The sequence below is a fragment of the Mytilus galloprovincialis genome, chromosome 4 (genome assembly GCF_965363235.1).
Source record: "Mytilus galloprovincialis chromosome 4, xbMytGall1.hap1.1, whole genome shotgun sequence".
In the NCBI taxonomy this organism is placed as follows: Eukaryota; Metazoa; Mollusca; class Bivalvia; order Mytilida; family Mytilidae; genus Mytilus; species Mytilus galloprovincialis.
This window is the reverse complement of record NC_134841.1, coordinates 102,123,169-102,143,529: the sequence shown is the minus strand read 5'-3', so window position 1 is coordinate 102,143,529 and position 20,361 is coordinate 102,123,169. Positions and strand designations below refer to the sequence as shown.

The 20,361-nt window shown below is 30.7% G+C and overlaps 1 protein-coding gene across 3 annotated transcripts in view; it reads right to left on the bottom strand.

Moving 5' to 3' along the window:
- The window catches only part of LOC143073657 (ras-specific guanine nucleotide-releasing factor 2-like), a 170,874-nt gene extending 156,646 nt beyond the window's left edge, over positions 1–14,228 (bottom strand). For all 3 annotated transcript variants that reach the window (XM_076249357.1, XM_076249356.1, XM_076249358.1), the window contains exon 1: positions 12,851–14,228. In XM_076249357.1, coding sequence (XP_076105472.1) covers positions 12,851–13,120 — 270 coding nt within the window. In that variant the 5' untranslated portion in view covers positions 13,121–14,228. The remainder of the gene's footprint in view (positions 1–12,850) is intronic.
- Between the last annotated feature and the right edge of the window lie 6,133 nt (positions 14,229–20,361).

Genomic DNA, 20,361 nt, shown 5'->3' with positions numbered 1-20,361 from the left:
CTTGCCTACATGACATTATGGAAAACTGATTTAGGTAAATAACATCGCTGACACATTTACAATAAGTACAAATACATTAGTTTCATACACATGTAATCTTTGTGGTATGGTTAAGCTGTTACAAAGAATATGTAAATGATTTGTGTAACAACATTATGTTACAAAAACAATACACATTTGAGATACAATCAAAAGAGTAAAAAGTATGTCTATACAAATCCACATTCAATTATCTGTAGTGTTGTTTTCTTACAAAGACTAAAAGAAAACATCTTGAGAAGTCAACATATCTATAATACTAAAAACCAAGGACACAAATCAAATTTTACTTAGATAATTACACTCAACATTTTTAGGATTGTTTCTCCTAGCATCCACCAATTTTATTCACCAGTAAAAATGACTCAAACATTATTATAGAATTAAATACAGTGACTTGACTGTTAGTGTTGCTCTCCACCTATTGCAACTTATTCAAAATTCTGACCAAGTTGCAATTTGTTTTTTAACACCAAACTGTTCAACTGGTCAGAAATTTGAACAAACTGCTGTAGAAAATTACAGTCAAGTTGTTAAAGTGCAAGGTGATACAGTGACTTGACTGTTAGTGTTGCTCTCCACCAATTGCAACTCATTAAAATATTGACCAAATTGCAATTTGTTTTATTAAACCAAATTGTTCAACTGGTCAGAATATTGAACAAATGGTATTTTTTGAAATCTCAAGAAGAGATTTTATATGAATTTATAGGGTTAAATATACTTACCATGAAATTACATTTATATTATATAGAATATGTTTGCTTTCACAACATGTTCTCATCCCAATTAATTGGGTGATTAAAAATTACATCCATGAGATGTACTCACCTATGTCATAGTTCACCTGTGTAACATACACTAGCTTTAGTTTTAATTTTTGCATTCAAGAGAATAAAATTGTTCAGTCAAAATGTGAAAGTGCAAGGTGATAAAATAAAACATACTTACAATCCTAAAAGACTTTAACTCCACTTTAATGATGTTGTGACAAAATCAGTCTATCAGCTTGTATATTATAATCATTTCCATGCTGAAAGAACTTTTATTATTTTGAATTGCTATAAAAATGTCCAAACTAAGCTTTCATACAGTTTTTCTTTCTAAAAGTATTCTATATTCATAAGTATCAGATATCATTTTAAATAAAACATCATATATTCAGTAAAATATGTATGAACAAGAATGTGTCCAAAGTACACGGATGCCCCACTCAATCATTTTCCATGTTCCATGGACCGTGAAATAGGGTAAAAATCTAATTTGGCATTAAAATTAGAAAGATCATATCATAGGGCACATGTATACTAAGTTTCAAGTTGATTGGACTTCAACTTCATCAAAAGCTACCTTGACCAAAAACTTTAACCTGAAGCCAAAAACTTTAACCTGAAATTTGCACTATCATTTTCTATGTTCAGTGAACCGTAAAATTGGGGTCAAAACTCTAATTTGGCATTTAAATTAGAAAGATCATATCATAGGGCACATGTATACTAAGTTTCAAGTTGATTGGACTTCAACTTCATCAAAAACTACCTTGACCAAAAACTTTAACCTGAAGCCAAAAACTTTAACCTGAAATTTGCACTATCATTTTCTATGTTCAGTGAACCGTAAAATTGGGGTCAAAACTCTAATTTGGCATTTAAATTAGAAAGATCATATCATAGGGCACATGTATACTAAGTTTCAAGTTGATTGGACTTCAACTTCATCAAAAACTACCTCGACCAAAAACTTTAACCTGAAGCGGGACAGACGGACGAACGAACGGACGAACGAACGGACGGATGAACGGACGCACAGACCAGAAAACATAATGCCCCTCTACTATCGTAGGTGGGGCATAAAAAATAACAATATGCTATTGATAAGTTTCCATGGGGAGATAACCTAAAATATTATTCTTTTGAATAAAGCCTTTTTGAAAGAAAAAATGATCATCTCCCCATGGAATCTTCCTTCAAACATGTTGCAATTTTACACATATTTTACTGAATATGAAATGTTTTAATTCACATAATGTCTGATTCTTATGAATATAGAATACTTTTAGAAAGAAAAACTATATGAAAGCTTAGTTTGGCCATTTTTATAGCAGTTGAAAATAATGACAGTTCCTTCAGCATGGAAATGACTATAATATACCTATACAAACTGATAGACTTAATTTGTCACAACATCATTAAAGTGGAGTTAAAGTCTTATAGGATTGTAAGTATGTTTTATTTTTATCACCTTGCACTTTCATGACTTGGCTGTGGTTTTCTACAGCAGTTGGTTCAATTTTCTGACCAGTTGAACAATTTGATTTAATAAAACAAATTGCAATTTGGTCAGAATTTTGAATAAGTTGCAATTGGTGGAGAGCAACACTGACAGTCAAGTCACTGTAAAATAAAACATACTTACAATCCTATAAGACTTTTAACTCCACTTTGCTGTTGATGTGAAAATTTAGTTTATCAGTTTGTATAGATATATTATTGTTATTACCATGCAAAAGGTGAAATGTAATTTTGAATTGCTATAAAAATGTCCAAACTAAGCTTTCATATAAATTTTCTTTCGAAAAGTCTTCTATATTCACAAGAATCAGACATTATGTGAATTAAAACATTTCATATTCAGTAAAATATGTGTGAAGTCTAATATGTTTGTAGGAGATTTCCATAGAGAGATAGTCATTTTTTCTTTCAAAAAGTCCTAATTCAAAATAATAAGGTTTTGGGTTATCTCCCCATGGAAACTTATCAATAATGAATTGTTATTTCGCACATATTCTGCTGAATATATGATGTTTTAATTCAAATGAGGTCTGATTCTTATGAATATAGTAGACTTTTCAATAGAAAATTTATATGAAAGCTTAGTTAGGACATTTTGTTACAACATCATTAAAGTGGAGTTAAAGTCTTATAGGATTGTAAGTATGTTTTATTTTATCACCTTGCACTTTCACATTTTGGCTGAACAATTTGTTCAATATTTTGACCAGTTGTACAATTTGGTTTAATAAAACAAATTGCAATTTGGTCAAAATTTTGAATGAGTTGCAATTGCTGAATAGAAACACTAACAGTCAAGTCACTGTAAACTAATTTTGTCACAACAACATTAAAGTGGAGTTAAAGTCTTATAGGATAGTAAGTATACTTTATTTTATCACCTTGCACTTTCACATTTTGGCTGAACAATTTGTTCAATATTTTGACCAGTTGTACAATTTGGTTTAATAAAACAAATTGCAATTTGGTCAAAATTTTGAATGAGTTGCAATTGCTGAATAGAAACACTAACAGTCAAGTCACTGTAAACTAATTTTGTCACAACAACATTAAAGTGGAGTTAAAGTCTTATAGGATAGTAAGTATACTTTATTTTATCACCTTGCACTTTCACATTTTGATTGAACAGTTTGTTCAAAATTCTGACCAGTTGAACAGTTTGGTTTTATAAAACAAATTGCAATTTGGTCAGAAATTTGAATGAGTTGCAATAGTCAGATAGCACTGTAACATTTTCCAGGAAAACTGTAAGCTGAAATAGTAGCTCACATTCCCTCATTCCCAACCTATATAAAGGGACAGCTGATATTAAACTGTTGGTATAGTTTTTATCTTTGTACTTTTACATATGACATATTTTTTTTTATAGTAACTACTAGTTTGACCTTGACCTTAGACTTGGGGGCTCAAAATAAAGGAGAAGAACTTTAAGTATCCTGCAGTTTTTTTCTGTCATCTTACTAAAGTACTAGCTATTCATTTCTGTTAAAATTAACAGACAATAATAAATTCCAAACAATCTTTATATAAACTTTGACATTAGACCCAGTGACTTCAAAATCAATAGTGATCTTCTTTCATAAGTGTGCAATTTGATTTATAGAGCATTGGAAAAAAGCATTCCTGAATAAAACAATTATATAATAACAAAAAAGTTCATATTTTGTAACTTTGACCTTGACCTTAGACACTCAAAATCAATAAGGATATTTCTACAATTTATGACATGTAAGTTTGTGATGCAATATAAAGTATTTGAGTATAAGCATCTGAAAACTAAAATGACCAATGCAATGCATGATTGACAAATGGGTCAAAAACCATATACACCTGCTACAGAGTATCACAACCTTTTGTGAACTCTTCTAATGAAAAAATATACATAAGAGTAAAAAAACTCCCTCTACATTAAAACTTATTCAATAAAAGTTTGAAAACATGTTGACCAAAAGACATTTTATGATGTTTTTGTATATAATTATACAAAAATAGATAACACAGATCGAGTTAATTGTTCCCCTTGTTGACTCTTCAACCTTGATGATCCATATATATATCAATATACTATTATGTCCATGCAGACATGGCTGTTGACCATATTAAGTGGATACTACTTTGACCATTGTTTATTGAAGTGGACCTTTGATTTCTAACCATACAAATCAATACACTTGACCTTTGATCTCTTACTATACCTTCCAATCAATACACTTACTTCTGACCTTAAATTCAAACAGACAGTTCGATCATTCTTAGTGGCATTTAGGCTTCAATTGAAAAATTTGTCTTGATGATCTTCAGAAGGTGTTGTGTTTGGTATTAAGGTCAACCTTTTTAGATCCCTCAAATAAACTTATACTCAATATATATTATCTACTTGCTTAGATGGTGGTTGACCAGACTAATTAAATTAATTTCTTATAATCATCCATTGTGGACAAATGGTCACTTTGTTTTCCAAACTTCCTGTCATGTTACCTGGCGTATGGGTTATAACATAAAGAAGGTGGGATATGATTGCCAATCAGACATTTACTGCTTTCAAAAGACCAAATGACACAGAAATTAACAGTTATAGGTCACCACACCATCTTCAGCAATGAGCAAAATTATCCTACATTGGATTGGACTAGTTCATGAGCCTCAGATAAGACAATGGTTTATGGCAGAAAAGCTTATTTTTTGTATATTTTATGATTTTTATTTTGATGCCTTCTTTACAAAAATACTAGTACAGCAACTGAAATATAATCACTATTAGCAATAATAAACTGCTGCAAGAGGATTATACTGGTAACTTCCTATTACTGTTTCCCTGTTCTACTTTGATCCAAAGCTGGTAAAAAAATCAATACTAGCTTCCCTTGCCTTTACTTTCAGAGACCGTACCTTAATCTAATGAATTAAAAGTAATGGAGAAATTATCAAAATATGATATAGTGAATAAATTGGTTTACATTTACAAGTGATTTTAAGGGAAATGATTACCAATAACTATAATCAATTTACTGATTTTTCAATCACTTTGATTACCACTAGTGACAGAATCAATCAAAAGCAGACTTTGTCAGATACAGATGTAATGACAGGAATTTTAAAATCATTTAATTGTTCAAAATACATAGGAATAATTCACATTGGATAATTCAATGCTTTTATCAAATGAAAGCACAAACACAGGTTTCTAATTTTTTTTTAACCTACTGTATATACCTAAATAATACAATATTATATTAAGGAATATAGGCAAACAAGAATTTCAGAGGCAAGTGTCTGTGAATGAAGGATATATTTTTAAGATAAGTTTGCACTTTGTTTTTATCAACATTTTTGTATATGTATATGCAATAGTCCTTGTTTAAGTCCTAAATATTTTCTTCTTTATTGACATACAAATTTCTGACTAGCTGTCTAAGCTATGGCCATGTTTAGTTTTTCTGATCTTGTAACTATGGTTAAGAATGATTGGCATCAGCTTGCTTACAATGTTTGATAATAAATAAAAATAGATGTAAATGTTTTCTAATGGCCTATTACATAGAAACAATGGTTACAAAGAAAATCATATTAGTGGTTAAAACAAGAACATGTGTGTTCATAGAACTACATAAAAAAGTCATTCCTTGCTGCTCTGATAGATGTGCATTTCCATATTCAGTGAAGCATTAAATCTCGGTCAAAATCCTCATTTGGCATGTATACTTATCAAAAGTGATAATTAAAGTTAAAATTTCAGGTGGATGTAACCCTTACTTAACTATTTACTTTAGACCAAAACTTTAACCTGATGGACAAATGACAAATGAAAACCTACAGCTTGTATATATTGTGCTTGACCAAATCAAAACAATTATCATTGATGAAAATGTTCTTTTAATAATAATCAAGGGGCATAACTTCTAAAGTTCACTTTAACTTACAATTCATATCATTGTGTCCTGAATTCTAGTTGTAATTGTTAAGAATAGTGATTAATGTAAATGTCATCTGAACCTTCACCGTACAACACAGGAATATTTCATCTTTTTTCCACCAGGGAATAAAATATTACAAGCCAGTGTTACCATATCAATTAAATTATTGGTAACTAATTCAAGCTTTATCTAATTAACAACCAGTGCTTTGATAATATTAGACAATCCCCAAGATATCTGAAACCTAGGAAATTCTACGACAAATCGAGAGATCTCATTAACTCTCCCTCAGCTACAGAAAGACTTTCCAGGTTTCAAGAAGACTCCATGTGTATTAATTGGTAACTCTCTTCTTTTAAAGAATTTACTGCGTACATACACAGGCAAACCTGAGTTTTTAGAATGTCAAAAGGTTAAGCAAAAAGAAATCATACTGCACTATTAGTTATTAGAATGTCAACCTGTAGGTGTCTTGTTTGAGTTGTCCAGTTACTGTCACATTGATATGGACTCTTTTTTCCTTTTATACATATATTTTTTTTTAAATCCATGGTTGCATAAAGCTATTAATCATGTTTTCAGGCAATTTCTCCACAATTTTTATCTTCATCCATATCAATTTGAAATAAAATACTGGTACTTTTAATATAAGTAGAGGTTTTATTAGTATTTCATAACCTTCTACATCATTTAAGTACATTAACAGGTACTGATGTATGGTGTCCTAAATTATACTGTAAATGTCAGACCGGTCATTTGTAACAGCAGGCTGTTCCATTGTGTCTGATGTTAAACTGTATTAGATAAATATGATATATTATACTTGACACTTTTACAGCATCATGGTTCAGCACTAACACATATATAGGCTCAACATTTATTAAGATGTTACAAAGTATTTCTAGATTTTTGTTTCAAATTTTTTAACTTAATCTTGAGCTTTCAATCTTATACTAAAGAGCTAAAACTGTCAGAAATGTTAAATTCTCAAAGAACTAGCAAACTATGCTGTATGGGTTATGCTCATTGTTGAAAGCCGTACAATGACCTATAGTTGTTCAAATATCTGTGTCATTTGGACTATTGTGGAGAGTTGTTTCATTGGCAATCATACCACATCTTCTTATTTTAATATACCATTGCACCGGGTTATCTTTGATCTTTCTTCAAAAGACCTTTATATTACATTCAATGCATAAAAAGGGAAAAACTGAATTTATCATTGATTTCAAATCCATATAGAAACCTTAGATGACTTGATGATACTGGGTAATTTTACGATTACCAAGCAGTGAATAAAGCATTATTTACTAACAACTCTGATGTATCAGAGGAAGAAACGTCCCGTTCACTTCCCTTATATAGAAACATGATTATTTCCTACAGAATAATTAGGTTCATTACCTGCCTGCAGACATTTTAAAGGAAATTGAAGAATAAATAATTTTATGTGTTGAATTTTAAACCAATCAAATCAGCTTAGAGAAGTAATTAGAACAGTTTCTGCTAAACTTTCATATCAACTTGCTAAATTGCATAGTGTTGCATTTAGATGACACTGAGATGCTATTTTTAAATATAATAGAGTAGAAAATCTTCAAGCTTATGTGAAGACTGCAAGTGTAGGATTAAATAGTGTCCCCCATAAAATTATGTCCCATGAACAAAATTTCACAGACATGATCTATGAAATTTGGTCCAGGACATAATTTTATTATAAAATATTGTCCACCTCTATGTAAAAGTGTCCCTTGGCAAGAGATTCTATTGTGACCTTCGTTGGGCATTTTTTCATAGTAAAATCATGTCCATATTGCATAAAAGTCTTGTCTTATACCAAAAAATTTATTTAACAAAAAATAATAAGACTAAATTGACATTTGTATTTAAATAAGCAATAGGAATCTATGAATTGTTTTAACATCTTTGAATTATCCTTTTTAACAAAATCAAAAATGTCAGGAATAATATTCATAAATGCTTGATTGCAATTATGATTGAATATCAAGTTTTAATGTTTGCTCTTGTGTTGTTGTTTTTTGTCAACATTGATATAATACATTTCATTGTTTTTAATGTGAAACTGCTTTGCCTTCCTTTTAAATGATCTATCATTATTTTCAAATTCTGGAGGGTATTGACCATCACACACATAATTATACAGCTGTTTATATTCATCACTTTCCATTTTTGTTCACATCTGTGTTGTCTTTATTTAAATCTCAACTATTATTTTAAAACTAATTGATTAAAACATTTCAATGATTTCTAAATTATTTCCCTTCAATAGGGACAGAAAAAAATAGCTACACTATGAAATATTGTCCTTTGTGACATATTTTTATATAACATCCATGAAATTATGTGCAAGTACTAGGGACAATTTTTCACTAAGGGAGACACTATTTTATGGTTTACAAATGTGATATTTTGTCCCTTGAACAAAATTTCACGGCTGAACTGTGAAATAATGTTCTAGAGGACACAATTTCATGGGACACTTTTTTGGCTTACACAAGTAAATTGAAAAGTAAGAGAGGTTCCAACCAGAGTTACCATTCATATAGGTATAAACTTAGGGGTCTCAATACTGCAGGTTTACAATACATGTAATAAGTAAGGTCCCTCCTTTAAATATGTTCAATAAAACAGGTTTACAATACATGTAATAATCAAGGTCCTTCCTTTACACATGTTCAATAAAACAGGTATTATTGATTCTGAATTATAAAATACCACAAATTCTTGGAAAAAGTAACATCTGATCATTTATTCATACATAATATTGACATTTATAATGGCTTTTACAAGTCCGAGAAAGTCAAGTTAATTCTCATAATTCCTAATTCTTAACATACATAAATCAGGCTGATAGTTTTCTCCTTTCAATTGATTTACATATGTCATTTCAAGCCTTTTATAGCTTGCTGTACAGGTATTGGTTTGCTCATTGTTGAAGGTTGTAAGTTGACTTATAATTGCTTGTTTCTACCTCCTTTAGTCTCTGGTCAAGAGTTGCCTCATTGGGAGTCATCATACCACATCTTTTAATGATTATATTGTAGTCAGACCTACAGTACAGAAAGATCAGACTCATACAGGAACTAATCACTGTGACAACCATATCCCCAGAAGAGATAATTGTCACATTTCAAAATGGTAAATCGTATCAACCTAATTATACCAGGAATCATGTATATCAAAACTGAATCCCTTGGTAAGCCAATATGCTAGACATTTGAATATGCAATATAGATTATAAAAAATAACTTTTATATTTGAAGAATCTTACTACTTGACTTAAAGCCTACAAAAAAGTAAGAATAGATTTAAAACTTCACATTGCATGGATGTATTAATATGTCAGGCTGACTGACTGATGAAGTGACTTTCACAGTTGTTTAACAGCTTTATACCATGAGAATATGTGGTTAAAATAACCAAAATGTCAGAGTAAGAGAACAAGATAGTCTACACATCAAGTGCTTAACAAACAAATCAAAAGAAGAAAAACAAATATGACAGACAACTGCCAACCACAACCAAGAGCTTAATGCCGTCCTCATAATACTGATTTAGAACTTTTACTAGTTTCTACACATTGAAGAAATTATACTCATATGAAAAAGTCATATACAGAGAAATTTATCTGTAAGAATGGGAGATAACTCATCATGATGAAATAATTGAATAAAGGGAGATAACTCTTCCAATAATGTATACCATGGTAGACTGATGGGAGACAACTCTTCCAATAATGTATACCATGGTAGACTGATGGGAGATATCTCTTACATAAACACCATGGTTGGTTGAAGTATGAGAAATAACTCTTCAGAAGATAAAAAAGTTGAAATAATGAAATAAAGGGGGGTAATTAGTTATCAAATGTTATCAATGTAAGAAGCTTTTAACTTAAAACACCAGACACACATTTCGTCTACATGATATCATTTACACTTCAAATGATAAAACTCCATGAAATAATGGAATAATGGGAAACAACTCTTCCAAAAGTAAATATCATTGGGAATAATGGGAGGTTAATCTTACAAAGACAAATATCATGGTGAAATAATTGAATTAAAATTACAATATCAATAGTGGAAAGCACAAACATTACAATTATTGTCATATATATATCTTAAATTGGAACATTGAAGTGTACAAACAAAATCATATTGTCATATATATATCTTAAATTGGAACATTGAAGTGTACAAACAAAATCATATGGTCCTGTGATATTTCAATAGTATTTGAATATCTTATCCTGGTTTCCTGCTTCTATTTTGAGGATACTATAATATTTTATTTACTGCTTAGATTGGTAAAAATTACCTTTGCATACAGTTATTCTGCTACTACTATGTACTATCTGTATACATTTCAGGTTTCAACAATCCTTATAATTCAAAATATATTACAAGGAAAATGAAAATTTTACCCTCATTTAAAGCATAATCCCTATTACATCTGATATAGCTTGGAAACAATGAGGTCTAAGCAAAAAGCTGTTGACGCAATTACAAATTTGTTTTTCTTTTTAAGAAGTCCATTAAAAAATGTCATTCAATTTGGAGAAAACCTTTTAGTACAATTTAAAATCTATTCATGAAATACTTGTGATATTTATTGGACTATTATATATATAACAACTTCTAAATATATCAACTTAGTAGTAACACAAAATTTGTCCTCAAATACCATGGTAAATGCTATATAATTATTTTAATTATACAAAATTTTGTGAATGAGAGATGATTTTTTTCATCAAGTTTGAAAGTATGTAAGCAATAATACATATACAATCGTTTCAAGTGTGAAATACAACTAATGTACTAGAGAACAAATTACATTATAACAGTCATTGGTTAGTGTTTATCTCTTTGTGAATCTACATATAACTTCATATCATACTTTCAATAATAATGGTGTAAATTCTCTATAGATTTATTGACTCTATAAAGAAATGTGAAAATATTGAGGCTAGCATGAAAGAGAAAATAAAACTGATTAATAAAATATCAACCCTTGGATATATAAAATTGACTTTTGAAACAAATCAATTCTGAAATATTTTCCATATTTGATAACTTTTTCTGTTGTTGTCTACCGGGAACATAAGAGAAATTTTCTATTTCCTTGACAACTCCTGCTCTACAGATGATTTACTGAGTTATGTGTGGATCTCAGATATACTATAAATTGAGAAAGGAAATGGGGAATAGTCTTCATTTTCTGACAAACAGTTAGAGGACCCATATGACTGCTCTTTTTCCAATTTTTTCATACAGCCTCTGTATAAGCAATTTTGTATAACATGGTAATACTTTATCTGGTTTAATCCAAAAATACATTGAGACCAAATTCTTTGAGATCATCTGAATATCCAAATACTTGGAAATATACTATCAAATCTCAAATTCTTTCAGTTATTAAAATCTCAAATTCTTTCAGTTAAATCTCAAATTCTTTCAGTTATTAAAATCTCAAATTCTTTAAGTAAAATCTCAAATTCTTTAAGTAAAATCTAAAATTCTATTTAAATTATGAATGCTTTGTGTAATTATTTGATTCTATAGCATAAAAGTATCTTTGAATTACCAAAATTCATCATACAAGTCTTGAAGAAATCCATTTCTGATAATATGATTTACAACACAAAATAAAGGGAAGACTATCTAGTTACCAATTACCTCCCCTTGATGAACTAATCTTTTACATCTTTTCAAAAGTTGGCTTAATTTTTCTATTTGCAGTAGTTGTGTCTCATAAAACCCAATTATATGAATATGCTTTGCAACACCCAAAAATATCTCTTTCACACATTGTGTGTAAATAATTACATTGAGTTTTATCATGTACCAGTATATCAAATCAGAATTTGAATTATTTAAGTAGCACAAATTATTGTTCATATTCCCTATACTACCCACATTCAATATGTTGAATATTCTGCTGTCTCTCATTGATAAAATATCATTTTCACTGTTATGGTTTGGGAACAAAGTGGACAAAATTTATTTGTAATACTAGATATATTTGTTTCATGTTTAAATAAATTTACATTAACTCAAATATTAATCAATTAATCAATTGTAAAACACAATATTCTTGATTTTCAAAACACATTGAAAATGATAGTTCTTACTAAAATATATATAGTTCAACTTTAATTTTTGCATTATTTTATCTTCCTTTTTAATAAATGTCTAATTTATGCTGTTACTAGAGAAAGCTACTCTAGTAATTTATTAGTTAACTATCATGCTAAAAGTCTCTGTTTCATTTATATCTCACATATTAAACAGATATTAGATGAGGAAATGTTTAAGTAATGGGACAGTCAATAGTGCTGAAACTAGGAAATATACCCCCCTCTATTCAGGGACGATAACTTCTGGTCCTGTCTGTCGCCCCGTTATAAGTTGTGTGGTCTTCTCTTCTTCTTCTTCTTTAGTTACGGAATACCATCAACTTTTTGAGGATTACTTTCCGGTTGTTTCATCTTACTTTCAATAATTGGGATGTGGCTATTTTAAAGGACGCTTTGCATGAACTATATGAATGAATGTTTAAGATATATGTGAACCTGTCACTCACCTGTTTTTCTGTATCTTTCCCTTTGACTGCCGCAGGTGTCAGCACCCGTTCACAGTAGCTTCCTTCAAGGAGCGCAACCCCTGACGGCCTCACTGATTGGTCGTTCTCAAAATACAGTAAAAGATTTTGGTAAAGTATAAAATAACGCAATTGCCACTTTCCAGTATCGGAACTCTTCTTGTGTAAAAATCCTGCCATAGTATTTTCTTGGCGAGATTTGTTTGCCAAGTATAATAACTGGTTTTCGTTGAATCTTATAGCTTTCTGCATGGTTAATACTTTTTAAGCAGCAAAACATTAAAAGCTGAATTTTCACTATATTACCATTACAAAAAATCTCGCTGTTCTAATTAAGATATATGCATTTAAAATCCAGATCAGAAAATATACCGCAGCAGACGTTCTAATAACAAACGGCAACCTTTAATACACATTTCATAAATATACATTTAATAGTTCTTTGTTGAGAATAAACAAATACACAAAAAGCTTCGCTACTTTAATTTCCCCACATTATCATCATAATTTTCCTCTTAGTTCCTAATTAACATATTCTCTGTCTTACATACATATAAATAAGTGATAAAAAGTAGAATTTATATCGATTCACATTATTAAAGCTTCATTTTTGTCGGAAAATAAACACTGTATTTTTCCATCATTTCCACTGTCCATTTTAATCTCATCACCGCAATTAACATTTCTAAGATTTCTGCAATTTCTGATTAGATTGCTTCACGGAAAATGTCTCTTCTGTCCGCAAAAAAAATTACATATTTTTCCAGCTAAACTTTTTTTCCAGTTACAAAAAAATCTATTGACACAGACAAAAATATGCTGTTGCCGTTAAAATTTTGTCATTTTCATATAGTAGTCTGGCGCGGCGGTAAGAATTATCTTGAAAGAACATGGCTCTGTGCGTAATATGTCACTATCGTTTATGAAATAAAAATTCACCTATCTTACCCTGATCGATGACAGAAGATAATAACTTTGGAATCCTCCACATGTTAACAATGGATTAAATAAATAAATTGTTTAAGCGCTAATCATCAAATTTTCACCTGAGTCCAAGCAAAGTTATACATGACATTTTCTCTATTTGTTACGCAGCTGCCGAAGAAAGCCTATGTATAGATATTTTTGCTAATTCTCCAATGAATATCTGATAGGCCAATTATTCTACCGAATTAACATACAATGCATTAACTGTCGCTATTGACAACTAATTCAGAAATACGTTTTTTTTCATATAGATAATTCCAGAATTATATAAAAATCTTGAACTAAGATTCTTGAATTCTATGAAAAAATCCTATTTTATTTTCCAATTTACGTTTTTTTCTATAAGGATTATCAAGCTCATTTTTTAATCATAAGATTTCTGAAAATTTTCATGCAGCAGGCGATCACGAGATTTGCAAAGAAAAATGTCACATGACGTGAAATTACATTAAAATTAACCGCGGGGACAAAAATATATAAACGCTACCTCACCGTTGATAAAATCAATATCTCGTAACATTGTTTAGCTTGGTAGAACGTGGCAGTATGTTACAACAAATAGATACATCTACAGGATGACTTGCTTATTAAACCTTTTGTTCATTATTGCCACAAATTTTATAAATCCATGAACAAAATCAATATTTTGAAAAATTATATATATTTCCTTCAATTTTTAATGACGTTGTCTCTGAACTGGAATCATGATACGTGCATTAATAGTATTTGACAGAAAATAAATAAATTATCTACTCAGTCGTTCATTTTACAATCTGAAAACTAGTATTTCTGCATCTGTTGTCAAAAATTACAATCACAAGTATCCGATATGTAAATATTTCATTCTTTTTCTAGTTAAACGTATTAATTTAAATTAATCTAGCAAAGAAAACAAACAGGGCACACAAATATGAAAAAAATATTGTACAAATGTGAAGTTAGTAATACCAGTTCCTGAGTCCCGCCTCAATATTTTTGGATATCATTTCGATGCCTTTTATAGCTTACTATGCGGTGTCGGCTTTGCTTATTGTTGAAGGCTGCACGGTGACCTATAGTTCTTTTTATATTATATTGTTTGTTCTTTACTAATTTTAATTGTTTTCTGACATAATAATTAACTTCAGTAGCGAAAAAAAAACAAAGTCCTGATTACATTGCAGATCAAGTGCAGATCTGATTGGGTAGATTCGCTAAACTTAGCTTTCAACTGATATCTAATAATCTTCAAAAATGACTGAACGAGAGGGGGCTTTTTGGTCCTCTTGTTCTTATTGCATTACATGAAGAAATTAAATCCTATATTTATACATATCCGTAACAGTAAGAAAATAAGTATTTTTTATTGAAATAAAGTCAAGACATCAGACTATCATCAAATGACAATTACAAATGAACATATACATACACACAATAGAAAGAAATTATAAAACAACAATACATGTAATATGGATTAGACCCAGATGTACAGTTTATGTAGAACACTAAAACATGACATGTATTTTTAAAACAAACAGAAGAAAATCTGCAGACCTTAGAAATTCAGATGGGCTTCATTTGACTGCACAAAGAATTGGCTTGGGTGACAAGTTGGCTGTACTTGTTGGGAACTTATAACAAAAGAGAAATATCATAAATTTTACTTGGATGTTGTTTATCGAGCCCATAAATTTAGACAAAAGTCGGATAAACTTATTATTCTTTTAAGGTAATTAGATCTCTCAATACTGTTTTTATCGATCGCTTTAAAAATGATTTGTTATTAATGATTTAAAACCAAACGTGGTCCTACATTCTGTTGATGCGTAATTTTTACAGTTTTTCTCTGACCGCTTATGTCATCTTTACACAAAATATATCGTATCTTGGTTGTGTACCGATTGATAATATTTTAGTCTTAGATACAGAGTTTTTATTTGTTGTTATTAACTTCGAACTAGCTTTCAGTAACTACGAATACTCTAAGATAAAATTGAGAATGGAAATGGGGAATGTGCCAAAGAGACAACAACCCGACCATAGAGCAGACAACAGCAGAAGGTCACCAACAGGTCTAAGATCTATACTTTGTGTTTTTAATGTTTTTATGCGATGTATCGATCCGATGAGTTGAGCCCTTTTCAACTTTTTTTTCATAGTAAGTTTGTTCTTATGCTGTGCTTACATCACTGTCATTTTAGGTAAAGAATGATACTCATATCTTTGTTTCTCACAGCACATAATAACTTATCACCCTTTTTAATAGAATTTATATCTAGCAAAACACCCATGCATAAAAGTATGATTATCTCCCCTTAATTAGAAATGTATCAGTTGTCAAATAAGTATTTATCTTATGAATAGAACCTTAACGACTTTACAAATTATAGAATGTAGGTCCACTCTTATCCAAAACTTAATAAAGGAGCTAGTCCCTCCCTTATTTGTTATACATGTATTTGAATCCAGATCAGTATATGATTTACCTTTCATTTTGATAAGTTATCTTTGCAAGGTGTGTCTTTTGTTTGTTTGTTGTAGATAGTTTTTGTTTTTAGTGTATTTTTATAATAAGGAATGTTTCGTATTTTTAAATACGACTAGTTAAGCTGAAAACTTATATTTTATTAGGTACGCATAAGTATGTTGCATTTGTTTCTGAATTTCACTTTATCGCTTTATTCAGTAGTATTCATTACGTCTTAATGTTGATTGTTTGAGTTTCACAAATTAATGATAATGCTATGTATTACTATAGAGGTTTTGCTTTATCCATCACAAATATGTATGTTTATATGTATCATTGATAGTTTCCATTAACCCATGATTTTAGTTTACAGCCTTTGTATTGTACTTAAAATTGAGAATGGAAATGGGGAATGTGCAAAAGAGACAACAACCCGACCATAGAAAAAAACAACAGCAGAAGGTCACCAACAGGTCTTCAATGTAGTGAGAAATTCCCGCACCCGGAGGCGTCCTTCAACTGGCCCCTAAACAAATATATACTAGTAGTGCAGTGATAATGAACGCCATACTAATTTCCAAATTGTACACAAGAAACTAAAATTAAAATAATACAAGACTAACAAAGGCCAGAGGCTCCTGACTTGGGACAGGCGCAAAAATGCGGCGGGGTTAAACATGTTTGTGAGATCTCAACCCTCCCCCTATACCTCTAGCCAATGTAGAAAAGTAAACTTTTTATGTATTTATGACTTACTGATTTGTTTCCAATTAATAAACATCTATATTTCAAGTTTCTCTTGGATTGTTTTCAGAACCCCAGTGAAGGATCTCATTCGATTACTGGTAGACCCAAGTTAACCCGACACAACACCCTTATCCAACTTGACAAACATCAACAAACATCAACAAACAAGCAAAATTCACACTCTGTCATTTGATTAAACGAATGTTGTTGATAACAGAAAATGAAATGATAGTTCTCATAAGCTAATGTGCATGTATCAATCCCAGAAAAAATGAATTCAACATCGTAGTCACTTTACACTTGATGACTCTCTTATCCATATTTGAGCACAATGGTAGACACTGATTATGCTGCAAACTGGATAAGATACAAATAAATAATTACATTACAGTAACATTTACGTTTGAGAAGAATACGCTATTTCGATTGGATATAACAACGATTGCGTGTCATGCTAAAATAAACCTTCATATTCCAATGAAATGTAAAATTAGGCCTTTAGTTTTCTCGTTTGAATTTTTTTTACATTTTTTATTTCGGGGCCTTTTATAGCTGACTATACGGTATGGTCTTTGCTGATTGTTATAGGTCGTACGGGGAGCTTTAGTTGTTAATTTCTGTGTCATTTTGGTCTCTTGAGAGTTGTCTCATTGGTAATCAGACCACATCTTCTTTTTTTTATATATATATATGATGACACGTGTTATCACAATGAAGTGCAAATATTAATTAAAGAAATAAATAATAGAAATTAGTTCTTTATAAAATTAGCTGTAACTATAAGAATTGAATGCTTCTTTAAGTAATTTAATAGGGTTGTAAAAGTGTTGATCGTGCGCACATTTCTAGAACGAAGTGCTTCCGTGCTATATACAAAATATGCATCGGTCAACAATTTAACACCCCAATAAAGCATTCAATTCTTAAATAAATTACACAGTATTTTCATATAGTGTGATACATTGTCGATTTTCCAGTCCACCCAATGAATGTACACACATCATAAAAACCCTTTGTCAACGTATGCTGTCCCCTCGGATCTATGAACCTGCAAATTATAAGACATTTTCTTTATAAAGATTAAGATTAATATAGGTATTTTAATATTAAACTTAATGTTATACCGCTTAGAACGTTGTTCCTTCCTATTTTGACACCTATCATTTCCAATACCCTTTAAAAAGAAGTTTGTTTTTTTATTTTAGGAAATCAGAAGTCAATTTAGAGAGTAATTCTCCTACAAGTAAAGGCAGAGAAACCTCCAAGTTAATATTTTATTTCTTTGGTCATGTTATCACAGGGGATCACAATATCGCTCATTCGACTATATATATAAAACTTCTGTTTTTTCATTGCCTAAAATCACACGAAATCGTTCTGGTAAAACATTATAATCCTCGATTTCTCTGTACCTGTGGAAAGTACAAACGGGTTATCACATTTGAATTTTTACAGTGATGATTTTAAAGGGGCACTAACTTTCAAAATTATGTTCACCAATTTGACTCTAATTCTCATATTTGATTTATACCATACTAAAACACACATCCAAATTATAATCAGTCTTAAATAAACAGTTTATACAATGCATGACTAGATAATAGATATCAGAGTTTCGTGTGTATATCTATCGAGATGACCTACGAAAACTACCGATGACATAACAAGATATAAATATAACCATAAATATAAATAGATAGCGACATCGTGCAATTGGAATTTTCTATGTCTGTTTGATTTCATGTTATAGGTTAAAACATACGTTAGTTATCGTTTTTACCTGTATAAGAATGATAGTGGATCGAATCTGTCGATCAAATGATTAACCTTAGTTTCACTTTCAATGTTGACATTTTTTTCCTTTTAATAATTGAACACGCATAAATGATTTTACAAACATAAAAAATCTTATTTTTTTATATGTCTCGTAGCTATTGCCCCTTGAGAACCCATGGACTTAGATACGTTCCATGTCAACACTCAGAAAAGTTTCTAAGAAATTGAATGGAACATCATAACGTGTAGACCAATCTTAGATATGCTTCGTGTTATTTATTGATCATTCGATTGAAATTATTCCGAAAGGTAATATCAATTTAATACTGAGTAAGATCTATGCATACAAGTATTGCCTTCAAAGATTCTTACATGGATTTTTGTTAAGTAATTTAAACCATAACTAAATATTTGTGATTATACGTGTATTTTTTAGCACCTTTGGTCATAAATCCTGTCGATACTTATATAGTTTGGCATTGCACAAGGCCATGATTTTCTCAGACTGTTTATGAGGCTTGGTTGTGTAAGGATTGAAAGTCTAGTCTGTAAAATATGGTTTATTTATTGGTTTTGAATTGGCTTTGCACTTTTCTGGATTTACAAATGATAGTGATTTAAGTGCGATATTTTTCAAGTTACAAGTAACCTTCATCAGAAATACCCTTGACCAGAGCTTTTGGGAACATATACAATACGCCCCTGACCAGTGTTATGGTAACCTATAAATGATACTAGTATACATTTGCAATTCAAAACACCCAAAAAGGGTCTAATACTATATGCAATAGGTCAACTATACCTGTAAGGTGTATGGAAATATTTTATGATGAACATTCAGCCTCGCAGATTTTAATTCACCTTGACCTCATTTCCACGGTTTATTGCTCAGTGTTGAGTTCTTGTGTTTTGGTCTGTTTTTCTTAAACTATAAGCCTCATTTTCTTGGTCAGATGGGTAAAGACCTTTGCAAATTATTTTTATAGTCTATTCTAATGTTGTGCTGTTACACCACTGGCCAAAGTTCTGTTCTTATGTTGTGCTGTGTTACACCATTGTCCAAGGTTCTGTTCTTATGTTGTGGTGTGTTACACCACTGGCCAAGGCTCTGTTCTTATGTTGTGCTGTTACACCACTGTCCAAGGTTTTGTTCTTATGTTGTGCTGTGTTACACCGCTGGCCAAGGCTCTGTTCTTATGTCGTGCTGTTACACAACTGTCCAAGGTTTTGTTCTTATGTTGTGCTGTGTTACTACACTGTCCAATGTTCTGTTCTTATGATGTGCTGTTACAACACTGGCCAAGGTTCTGTTCTTATGTTGTGCTGTTACACCACTGGCCAAGGTTCTGTTCTTATGTTGTGTTGTGTTACACCACTGGCCAAGGTTTTATTCTTATGTTGTGCTGTTACACCACTGGCCAAGGTTCTGTTCTTATGTTGTGCTGTTTCACCATTGGCCAAGGTTCTGTTCTTATGTTCTGCTGTTACACCACTGGCCAAGGTTCTGTTGTTATGTGGTGCTGTTACACCACTGTCC